Source organism: Haemaphysalis longicornis, unplaced genomic scaffold (assembly GCF_048455015.1).
Source record: "Haemaphysalis longicornis isolate Haplotype H1 unplaced genomic scaffold, Haemaphysalis longicornis Haplotype H1 scaffold_1, whole genome shotgun sequence".
In the NCBI taxonomy this organism is placed as follows: domain Eukaryota; kingdom Metazoa; phylum Arthropoda; class Arachnida; order Ixodida; family Ixodidae; genus Haemaphysalis; species Haemaphysalis longicornis.
Window position 1 is genome coordinate 260,491,358 of NW_027526203.1, and position 12,524 is coordinate 260,503,881.

Consider the following 12,524-nt stretch of genomic DNA (forward strand, 5'->3'; position numbering starts at 1 on the left):
GCTTCGAATATCGAATCGAATATCGATTAATTAAGGGGAACGTGACTTTCAAAATCAACTTTTTTATTTCTTTGTGAATTTTTGTTGCTGGGAATGCATGTGTGATAACACCATAAAATTTTCATATTATTATTTCGAAAACTTTTTTATAAAAAATTTTCTTTCTTTTCACCTTGTACCGAGCTTGAGCTGCCTATAAAACATGATTGTTCAGTGCTTTGCATTCCCAAATGAATGAATGAGGTCATTACAGTCTTAGAAACACTTTTTTTTTTTTTTCAGTTTTTTTAGAGGTGAATGATTAACGGGCATATAGACCATGAACAATTTGTATACAAAATTCGCAAAAAGTAAACCTGGAATTCCATGAGTCACACGACCTGAACTGCTCATCAAGAAATGTAACGCAAAGAACGGAATCAAAAATAGACCTAACGGTCCAAAGAAATCACTGAAACGAGCGACGTACCTGGCAAAAAAAAAAAAAAATCAGAAAACAGAAAACAGCTTTCGAAGTGGCAACATAGATATCATTCATCAAAAGCCTGTAGGGTTGTAGCCTTTCGGGTCCTTTTAAACACGGGGCTTCTGGAATGCCTTGCCTTGAAATTGGAGTGCCTTTTGCAGCCTTTTTATTTCCATAAAACATCATTTTCAGCTCCTTTATGAAGGGTACATAGCCCAGTTTTCGGACCAAACAAATGCAAAGTAGGTTAGCTGGCTGCTTGTATTGCACTGGACAACTTCCCTCTGCAGTGTTGTAACCATGGCAACAAGTGAAGCACTCTTTTTACTTACATTTGAAAACAAACTGAGTTTTGACTTCTTTTATACTTTATAACCTTGTCTGGAGCAGCAATTAGGGGCAGGTGTTCATTGCCAAAATTTACATACCACAAGGATACAAATGCGCTACTTTGAAAGCTTGGTATAATATTCTGCATAACTCCATGCACACTTTTTTAGTAGTCTTGAAATTCAGGGCATCCAATATTCCTCGCAGCACAGCCAATATGCACTAAACTTTTTCTTGTAGGATTTGACGCGCCCACGCAACGCAGGCGATGAGGCGCGCCGTAGTGGAGGGCTCCGGATTAATCTTTAACTTGCGCCAAAATCTTATACACAGGGGCGCTTTTGCTTTTCGCCTAATCACAAAAGCGGCCACCGTGGAAGGGAATCCAGCCTGCGTCCTCGTGCTCAGCAGCACAACGCCTTAGCCACTAAGCCACACCGGCGGGAATATGCACTAATCTATAGGTGTATGCACTGTATGCATCTATAGGGGTATGCAGGTGTATGCGCACTACGCAGTTCAGGCGGCCGCCATCTTGCTTGCCGCAGCGACGCCCAGTCAGGAGGGCCGTTACAACGCGCGCCGACCGGAAGGCCAACCGTGCTTCAGCATCTGTGTCTGGCTTTGTTTGTGCGCCTTTCTTTTTCTGTTCTTCGTGCGTTTCTGAATACACGAAGATAAAAGAGACGGCCAGGACCAGAAAGATTATCGCTCGGCCGATCCAATGGTGCCAAAATGACTGTGCCTGGTGGCACCGTTGCGGAGATAAAGCTCTCCAAAAACTGCCGTTTTTTCGCCCTTTTGCGCTGACATTCTGTCACCGCGCAGGCAAAAGTATTTTTTATGCCACTTTGTGATGGCTTTCGGCCGAAAAACTTTGCAAACGCACAGGATAGAAAACATAAAAGCCGATATGTGGCTTCCAAAAAAAAACAGATGTTTTAGTCATTTTTCAAAAGTCGAAAGTCGCATCCCCCCCCTTAAACTAATCAATTCAAATATTTGATAATTGCCGATTATTCGAACCTTTTCGAATATTCGAAATCTTTTTGAATACATAGTTTTCGAAGCGAATACGAATATAACATACTTAATATTCGAGTAATATTCGAAATTTTTTGAATATTCGCACACCCCTACTTTGGAGCTATCCTTTACACTCCACCGTCTTCTACCTGCAAGCACAAGCATGTTGTGCTGTGTCATGCCACGCCACTCTCGCTGCATACATTGGACAGGCCTTACAGTCCCCTCTGTCCCTGGTGCATGTGCAGAGTGCTCAACACAAAACGTTGTGCTCGTTGCACAGCACCCCGCATGTTTTCTTCGGGAAGTCTGTGTTGCATGTCATCCAGGGAACTGCGTCACCACAGCTGAAACGTGTCCCTCTGATCGCTTGCAGGGATAGTCAGACTTTCAGCAAAAAATTGCCAATGTGGTTTCCACCATAAAATTGGAACTCCTTGTGTCACCTTGTGTGTTCAAGCTCAGTGGCTCCCTTTTTGGATCTCTCTCTTTGTCGGCATGAAGATTAAGCACATAACATGGTGGAGTGAAACAAGTTCGAGAAATCTTGCATTAAATGACTGCAGACTACTTTTATCCATAAATGTGGTGCATTGGTAACTTCTTTCAGCAAGCTCGTTCTTTGAAAACCTGGCCATAAAATGTAATCAGAGTGCCCTGTCAGGGTCTTGAACCAGAAAAATGTAACTGGTTTGGTTCAGTTGAAATATTTTTCTTCTGGTTCAGTTAAGTAATTTTGTCTGTTGTTTCACAACAGCTTTGGACGTTACCGCTATCCACACCCACGGATACATGTTTTTTTTCATCCTTCTGTTTCAGAGACAGGTGTCGAAACAAATGAGTAGTGTTCAGTCGGGGCAGCGCAGAGAAGTGACTCGTGCTTCCTGTGCTCTGGTTGAATGCAGGTCCAGCGCACTATAGCACGGCAGATCCAGATGGTGGAAAGCATCGGGAAGGGGCGTTACGGGGAAGTGTGGAAGGCTCACTGGCGAGGGGAATATGTCGCTGTGAAGGTGTTCTTCACCACAGACGAGGCAAGCTGGCTACGGGAGATCGACATCTACCAGACAATGCTGCTTCGCCATGACAACATCCTTGGTAGGTGCACCTGCCCATGGCAGCTTTTTTTTGCAGCAGTGAATCACTGGGGAAAATTACAGATGGTTTCTTGCTTAGTGAGCATCAGAACCTGCCTTGTGCATGTCAAATGCATGAATGTGCTCATACAGCCGTAGCTATTTGCACAACTGGTGCTATTGCGCCTTGATAGTGCTCGAACGCTAGCTTATCTTTTTCTTTTGGAACTGTGTAACGGAAGGTTAAAAGTTCAGGGCAAGCCATTGGTGAACAGTACAGCTTAATTTTGCCAGGTTGTCCAAAGTGGGACTTTCAGCAACACTTGCAAAATGCAAGGTCTGTCCCTATTGTGCTGGGCTTGAATTATCTGATGTAGACTGCCTTCATTATCGAATATGCAAGTTTTCTTCCTATAAGAGCGTATCTCTCTTACAAGATTCTTTTTTGAAATGGACCGAGGTAAGGGGGGGGGGGGGGGGGGGGGGGCTGACCATCATAAGAGTTTATTTTTTTTTTTCAGAAAAGGCTCATTGCACGTTACACATATAATCTATGGCAGGTCAAGTTATTTCATTTTTTATAACCTGCATGGATAATTAAAACAGTGACCAAAAGCATGAACAGTTGCAGTTGGCAGTGTTCACCACCTAGTAACTTCCCTCCACTGAGTGCCGCCATTTTGGCATTGTTTGAGAGCTCGAGCCTCTCTCATCTAGTCCTCCTCTTTAGCCGTTGCTAACAGATGCGCTAACAATGAAAAATGTGGGCCACTGAAATGGAGGCACCGACAGATGCCTCAGTGGGATTGGCTCTCACACAACTTGCAGTCTACCATAGAAGTCTCCAGTGCAGCAATCCTGTAGTGGACTGCCTCGTTGGAGGTTGCAACAGGAACCAGGGCGTCATGATAGCTGGCACATTTGCAGCTAGGGATCCCTGTCTTTTGCCTTGCTTCATTTGCTGAGGTTTTTGTTTAATTTAATCTGCTGCAGCCTGGAATGTGCTCCTTATCGCGGCGGGAGTGTCCAAAACCTTACACATCATACTACGTGAACTTTCGAAAATTATAAGGTGGAACCATGAAACAGAATGAATGGTGACTTGGCCACAACTTATCTTGGTGTGGGAGCACCGATATGTTGTGGCACACATTGAGGAATGGCCAACACCACAGTGTTTGCTATTTCAGGCCTTGTCATATTCCTAAAACTTGTCGGTCTTAAGGGGCCGATGTTAATCGGGTACCACACGTCCCCTCGCCGGCTTCATTTAGACTGAGGCAGGTTTATCGGCTGTGCACCAGCGCAGTGGCGAGGGGAGACTTGGGTGGTGCCCGGCCATTGTTTGTCAGACCTTGCAGCTAGGGGGGTGCTGTGTGCAGGCTTTGTGGCCTCCGACATCCGTGGCACGGGCTCGTGGACCCAGATGCTGCTCATCACGAACTACCACGAGCGGGGCTCCCTCCACGACTACCTGTCCACCCACGCCCTGGACCCAGAGGATGCTGTGCGGCTGGCTCACTCGGCTGCGTGCGGCCTGGCTCATTTGCACATTGAAATTGTCGGCAAGCAAGGTGGGAGTCCTAGGAGCTGGTTTGATTTGCAGCAGGCTTAACGGGCCTCGGGGGTTGTTTTCAAAGTGGTCCTGTTTGTGCTGGAAATCGGTTCTCCATCTAGTAAAGGAAAATCCACAAGAGAGTAAACATATTCACTCATGCAGTGAAAAGTTCTTAATTAAATCTCTGCCATGTCGTTATTCAACCGGAAATAAGCATTTCATGGTTGTCCGCCTCTTCGTTATTTTTGGCAGTGGCACTTCTGTCCATGCCGGCTTGTGGTGGTGGCATTAAACTGGTTAGGTTTAACACGCAGGTTGCCAATGGTATCAAGGTGCTTGGCAGGTAATTTAGCACTGATTGAGAGTTCAGTGCCTGATTACTTGGGAAAAAGAAAATAAATTGATGATATCTTAGCCAAACATGGCATAAGTATGTAAGTATGAAAAAAAAAAAGAAAAAAAAAAGGACCATTACTGCTCAAGGAATTGAACCAGCGTATGTGGCTAACTTGCAACCAATGTGCAAAACAACTCTGCTATGTGTGGAGCGGACCATCACTTTTGAAATGAATGCACGGTACCACAATGTACTCTGATTGTGGGCTTCAGGTGTATTGCTAGGATTTGGTTATTTGCGGCATCTTTTTAAGCTGAACTGAGCAAACATTTACTAGCACCTGTGCATCGTGTCCAATTTAAGGATGCTCCTCAAAAAACACCTTTTATTTAATATTGTACCCAAGGTTATGGAACTTTGGTCATAGATGGAGTTTTTAATTATTCCAAATATGTTCTTAGTTGCTTTATTAGTTTTTGTGTGAGACAGCCCTCTAGAGCAAAATATGGGGCTGTTTGTGCACATGTTTTTTCATAGTAAATCTTCGTTTAGAGCAGCCTGAAATATCTCATTTTGCTGTTTAGGTAAGGTAGTATGTCGAAAACTACTTAAAAGTTATTCACATAATTTCTATATTTGTAAAATTCAGGAACACCAAATGTATATATTTTGGTTGGTATGAGTCAACATTTTAAATTTGTGCAAAAAATGTAGAAGAGATATTGAAAATGCAAAAAGACATCGACATTCTACACCCTTTAAAGAGACTGTGTGCAAAATTTCATCCAAATTGGACCGTTGGAAGTATGTACTTGAATTTTTTCCATAGCATGATAGGAGCAGTCAATGTTCTTCTCACAGACAGGGCCATGGTATGCCTGCCACACTTCCTCTTCTTTGCTCCTGAGGTCTTTGTGCCAGCTTCACGCAAGATAGAACTTTGAAAGCACCTCAAAAATGAGGCACAAGCCAGTGTCTACAGACACAGCTGGGTGAACGCCGTTATGGCTGTTGTGGTCCCGCTTTTGCCACGTGCCATCAAACATCACGGCATCATCACTGCCACCAACCGTCTCTTTCTTGAGAACTCTAGCTTTCTCCATGTTTTCTGCCACGGCTTTCATGGCCGCGACATGAACTTTCTTGAGGATTGCCGTAAAGTTCTTGTAATGCAATGGCATTAGCAAGCCAAGAATGGCACAAAAACGCGGCAGCTGTTCGGGCCCTATGCCAATTGCGCGTGCAGCCACCACCGCCTTCACGTTCACAGCAACTGTCACAGGAGCTCCCACTCCGATTTTCCCAGCTTCCACCAGCACCTTTCGCAAGATCACCAGGCACAACACGGCTTGAGGTGTGCACAGCAGAAAGTACCGATGCAGTGCACTCGCTATTCGCACAATGCAGTTCAAGAAATGACGACAGGCTCTTTCGTTTTTCGATCAGTTCACGTACCGCGAGCGTACAGGTGTGGCACGCTGGGCAAGTAGCTCTGCTTACCACCACCGTAAGTTCAGTGATGTCGCATGTCGCAGCACTCGTAGAGTTCTGGCCACTTGCTGCTGTATCTTTCTCAAAGAGTCCAACCTTCACCTCCGAAGCACTCACGAAGTTCACCGCAGCGTCGATTTCGTCCGAGTGGTCGTTGCGCTGGTTAGGGCTAACTGGAGGTGTCGGGCGGCTACATTCGCTGTCACTTTCCATTGAGGTTTGCGATGCCGTTCTCGGTACGGGTTCTTCGTCTGAGCCTTTCAAGCACGAAAATTGCGATTTTTCGGTTCGTTCATTGAAAACTAATTGAAAAAATGCAGAAAAAGGGCCGGAGAGCTGGATTGAGATGTCGTGTACAGTCAAGGACGGATGCATGCCTCGTCACAGCAACATATTCGTCTAGGCCAATAGTGGGCTTGCTAGAGCACCATGTGGTTTTAATGTCCAGTGGAAAAGCTTGAAACAGGCCCCAAAACATGCATTTGAAATTATTTTCGGCCAAAATGCGAAACTGTGCGAGGTGTTATAGGCTATAGGAAGGCTTCCTCTGCCTCTCTGAGCAAACGGCAATGGCGGCAGACAGCGTATTCTTGATATAGAGACAATCGAAAGTTGCTGACGTACGACGAAGGTAGCACTTTATCGAGCCACCGCGACTGAATAAAATATATTTTTTACTAACTTCTTATTCGAATCTTGCCTCGATCTTTTGCGAAGTTGTAGCTAAATGTGCAAAGATAATTTTACAGGCAAAATCTCAAAACAGAGAGAGGAATTGCACGGAGAACGCAATTTTTCGACGCGCATCTCCCCTTAAGCCCTTACAATCAGTTAGCGTACAGCAACAACATTATTTAGGTCAAGTAAAATGTTCATGGTAAAACGTGCATCGAAAATGTGCATGCGTTCCGTCCCTCTGGCCAATCAGTTAACACAGTGCTTTTGCTCTGATTGATTTATTGTACAATGAAAAAATCGAGTCCCTTCCACCTAACGATGACGATGGTTGAAACGGGTAGCTTGTGTGCGAAAATGAAATGGCGAAGGGCCAAAGTCAAAGCCACTGCAGTCAAAGTCCAAGCATCAGCAATCAAAGTGCAAACTGCCTGCAAGTCAGTCCAAACCCAGACGACAGCAAACAAATCTCCCACAAGAAAGCTGAGCCCCCCACACACATCGTTGTATTTGAATAAGGATTTGACACCCTGCAACCTGAGCCAAAATCAAAGTCCAAAATCCAAACTGCTTCTACCGTATCGTATTGGAATTGCACAATCAGGTGGGCATTGGTTCCTAAAGGAAAGGACCCAGATTTGATTCTGACCGCGGAAAGCGTTTTTTCTTGTTTCATCATCCTCATCATGCCCCCCAATGGGCAAAGTTTGCTTTCCTGCAGTGCATTTTGTTACGACACCGCCATCAGTGAAATCAAGGAAGCTTCTCTTGGAAAAACTTCATCCAATTTGAAGACCTTATTGCGTTAGCTGACCCGTATAAGTGTGACCTCGTGAGTGTGCGCACCAACTCAAATGCCATGATACTCTGTGCAAATGGAGGTGAATGATCCGCCTGCACCTCAACACAAGCAAAGTCACATCAATCAAGATTTTTACCTGAGTGAACTTTCACGGCTTACAAAAGCTGCGTTCTTCTCAAGAGCGGGCATTACTTAGCTATTATTATGCCTACTCTTGTACTACAAGCTTTGGGAGACTGCTGCTAACATGTTTTGTTGACGTGGCTGTTATGTTGTGGCTGCTAGTAGCTATGGTTACGTACTATCAACCTTAAACATTAAACTCTCGTATATGCCACTTCACTGGTGCAATTTTATCAAAAAAATGTTTTTCATGGTTTCATGGTGGCTTTACATTTGTAAAAAATATGAACCAGGGAAGGACATGTATGCCATCAGTTATAGTTCTATGAAAAGCCGGTGTGTGATGACACCATCTCTGCCCGAGAGACTTATTGCAGGGACCCGACAACTGCTAGCATACTGTTATCAGGCTAAAAGGTGGAATGTGCATCTCGCTTGCCTCCCTGTGAGGATGTGCACAGGAATGAAAGAACCCGCACCTCCTCTGTGCCTTAACCCTTTGAGGGTCGAATGATTACTTTACAAATGAGCCCCTAATAGCTTGGCCCACCCCCATTAAAGAGGCACTGCTCTAGGTCACACTTAAACCAGAGCTTGCAAGCAAATGCTCGACAGTTACCAAACAGGGACAAAAGAGGATAAGACAAATCAATTTCACTGGTCTTCCGCTGCACATGGCCATATCTAAACTACAGGAAGCCCTTAGTATCATTTGTAAACTGCGCTACAGAAAGATAAAATCTCCAAGGGATCAGACAACACAGGCAAGCACGGGCTGTGTGAGCCCCCTTGCGCTATAGGAACAAATCGGGCCGAGGGCTACTCCACATGGAGATCAGTTTCTCACAAAGCCCACGAGGTGGAGCCACTCTGAAGCAAGTTTGCACACCTTTGCAGAGACGGCAACACCTCTCCAGCAATCGTGGGCCATAAACAGTGGCAAATTTAAACTTCCAATGAGTGCCGTAATGTTATGACAGCAACCATGTGGAATGCGCCTGTAATGCCATAAAGTTGTGGTGGCGACACAGAATGGTTTAAAGGAGCCATGAAGACAAAATGCAAGTTTGGTTCATTCAAAAGATTGCCTCGTTAGAATCATACTGACACCACTTTTAACGTAAACTTCGCCCAAATAAGCTGTATTATTAGGAAAAAAGGGAATGGCCATGCGACCCACTTGCTCATTTTTCGCAACAGAACCCATGATGTCGTACCAGCCAGCTCTGCAATTGGCCGAGGCCAGCAAAACCAAACACAAATTAGGCTGAGCTTATAAGCTTGCCAAATGGGCTATTTGCGTTTAAATTTAGGCCACATTCTTTTTATAGCAGTAAGAATGGTGGGACCGACAGTGGAAGTTACGAAAGCACATGTAAACATAGAAGTACCGATGCGTACTGCTGTTGGTACTGCGTGCACTATGCTTGGTTTAGCTGCACAGCACTGCGGGGCTTTGGGGTTGTCTCAGACGACACTGGCCGATTGACGCAAGCAACGGTGTTTTACGTGACCATATTTGTCGAGCGAGCACTATGTTTCACGAAACGAGTTTTTCTCCATGAACAAAAACAAGCCAGGTTCAAATACGGTCGAAAACAAACCAGAGGCAGAAAACGGCTTGCCACGGTATGGTGCCGCCATCTAGGTTCACTAACGGTAAACAAGGCTTTCCAATCGGCTGCAGAGCGGGTGGTTCCCGTGATGTCATTGCAGACCACGAAAACACACGATTTAGCGGGAATATCAAAATTTTAACGTAAATTGGTTAATTTCTCAGTGAATAAAACATCGTTTGCATCCGGACAAACACTGGGGACACTATAAAACACGAAATCTTTCGAATAAAACAAACTTGTATTTTGTCTTCATGGCTCCTTTAACATTGATTGCTAGGTTCTAGGCTAGAGATGGCAACACCTCTCCAGCAATCGTGGGCCATAAACAGTAGCAAATTTAAACTTCCAAGCAGTGCCGTAATGTTATGACAATAACCATGTGGAATGCGTTCGCAATGCCATAAAATTGTGGTGGCAACACTGAATGGTTTAAGCATTGATTGCTAGGTTCTAGGCTAGAATTTGGTACTGTTTGTTGTCTGCATGCAGAGCAGTGCTCGAGTTGTTAATGTAAGTTAGTGTTGAACCTGAGGCTGCTCTTTTTGGTATGAAAGCTCATGGCGCATTGAGTTGTTTCTGTTTTTCTGAAAAAGCACTCTCTTGGGCACTTTGTACTGTTCGTGGGCATACAAAATGGCTGTCTCACACTTGTTTGTGTACTACGTGCAGCATTGTTAGATTTAGTACCAGGTGTCTCATTCAGCTGTTGACATCCGAGGTGTCTGACGCTTTGTGTACTGCAGGCAAACCAGCCATTGCTCATCGGGACATCAAGAGCAAGAACATTCTGGTCAAGAAGGATGGCACCTGTGCTATTGCTGACTTTGGTCTGGCTGTGAGATTCAGCAGGTTTGTCCATCAGTTTTTTTTTTCTTTTTTTGTAAGCCAATAGTTCCCAAACACGGACATGTCGGGGACTCTTTTTGTGCTGACTCATGGGATGGGGGATCCCACCAACTGTGGGGAATGAGGAGGTTGGGATATGTAGTGCTAAAGCAGGTTGCTGTTTTTCCTAAATGTTGCTTGTCGTCTGTACGTCTGTTGTCAACTCCTGTAGTGTCGGGCTCAGTGCCATGGCTAATTGTCGATCGTGCCTGCATTTGCTGCAGTGTTAACTCCGATTTTATGTTTGGCCACCTTAGCCACAAGGCCTTTATCAACTTTCAGTGCCTGATTATTGCTGCAGAACTGCTTTTCTCTATTAGGGCTAGCAATCACACCATGCTCATTGTGTACTATGCCGATTGGCACAGCATTTGTGGGTGTGCCTGTTACACTCCCCTCCCCTTCATGAGCCAGCAAAAAAATCATTGGTGCAGGGGTCAAAACGATGCTTTAGGGAACAGAAATGTGCAACGGAGTTCAGAGTTCACTTTGCCTGTAAGAGCAGAATCACCTCATTGCACAGGTATGAAAATCATGATGTTAGAAGAGGGGAAGGGGTGGTGTGTATCGCCATGCCTTGCTGCAAGGTTATGTGCACGTCTTCCCTTACCCGCCATCCTCTAATTTCCTTGCTGGAGCTGGTATCAGCCGAGGCCCGAGGAGGCGCCGCTCACCCAAGAGTTGTGGGCAAGATGGGATTAAGAGAGGCCAATGGGGGATACGGGGCTGTCACCACGGTCGTATAATATTCCAGCCAAACTGCCCCTCCCGGGATACCATGATGGGTTCGACTCACCAACAAAGACTACGGCAGGTTCCAAAGGGCCAGGACGAACCAGGAGATTTATTGACCGAATGGTACAGCGCATGTTGATAGCCGCGACAGGGCCAAGAACTATACTGTACCGACGCCCGCCTCGAGTACCCGCCCTAACGGACGGCCATGGCCGAGGTTGCATGTGGGTCGGCCACAAGGTAGAAATAGGCCTACCTTGCGCGTCCGATCTAGGGTTACCAACCGTCCCAGATTTTGCGGGACTGTCCTTACTTTTCATACATTGTCCCGAGTCCCGCACCGTCCCTGTCCGGAAAACTAAAGTCTACGCCCGTTACAACGGACCCTCTTAATCCGGAAAAAAACGTCCACTGTAGCCGAAGTATGCAGTATCCGAAGGGGGTGGGGGGGTATGAGCCCTAAAGTGGGTACTTTGACCAATGTTGTATATACATAGTACATACACTTTGTTCTTTCTACACACCTGCAGCACATCTGCACAGTGTTCGCGTCAATGCAAAGAATCGCGTAAACAGCGTTTCCAAAGCCTAGCACCGGCACTTGGAAAAGGCCTAGCACATAAAGACACATGATAAGCTGAGCAAATAAAGCAAGAATATAACTAGGCGCAATTATTAGCCAGCTATAAAACATTAGTCGTGGCCATCAGAATTAGCTGGGCTCTTTGAATCCCTTCACGACGAGGCAGGTTTTCCCAAAACTGTTCGTCAAACAAATCGAATCGCTGCCTGACGTTCCGCCAAGGCACCTTCCACATTTTTAACGATTCTAGTCTGGTCATTGAAACAGCTGTTATGAAATAATCTGATGACAGACAGCTGTGAAATCGAAAGTTAGACCAGTTGGACTGCGCACGGTTACCAGCAGATTGCACACAGTGGATGGGAACCAACCCCCTACTTGAGGCATTTCTTACCTTTTTCACCGAACGGAATGGGAACGATGCATGCGTGGGAATAATAAAGACCGAACTCCACTGAACCCGAGTTTTTTATTACATAAATAAAAAACTGATGCAGGCAGACTCGCCTCCAGGTGCACCACTTTACGTATTCGATAGCGCTGTTTTCAATCTCACTGGAGTCGCGTTTATCGGCAGCGGCTTTGTTCTTGACGGTAAAGCGGACCGTCTGCTTTGATAGGCCTGTACTTCTGGTGATGTCGGCCTGTTTTCCCCCATGTTCGACAGTGTTAATTACGGTTAATTTATCCGACAGGGAAATCAGCTACCCTGCCGCTCGCATGCCGATGGTCGCACCAAAAAAAAAAAAAAAAAAAGCCACTGGCAGCTTGGCTTGGCTGTGCCAACGACCCGGCTGCCAGCAATGTTGCCAGACATA

At 45.6% G+C, this 12,524-nt stretch overlaps 1 protein-coding gene across 3 annotated transcripts in view; it reads left to right on the forward strand.

The window, feature by feature from the left end:
* The window catches only part of LOC144144910 (bone morphogenetic protein receptor type-1B-like), a 147,545-nt gene that overhangs the window by 14,876 nt on the left and 120,145 nt on the right, over positions 1 to 12,524 (forward strand). For all 3 annotated transcript variants that reach the window (XM_077676428.1, XM_077676419.1, XM_077676412.1), the window contains exons 6-8: positions 2,728 to 2,920; positions 4,281 to 4,472; positions 10,247 to 10,352. In XM_077676428.1, the coding sequence (XP_077532554.1) occupies positions 2,728 to 2,920; positions 4,281 to 4,472; positions 10,247 to 10,352 (491 nt within the window). The remainder of the gene's footprint in view (positions 1 to 2,727; positions 2,921 to 4,280; positions 4,473 to 10,246; positions 10,353 to 12,524) is intronic.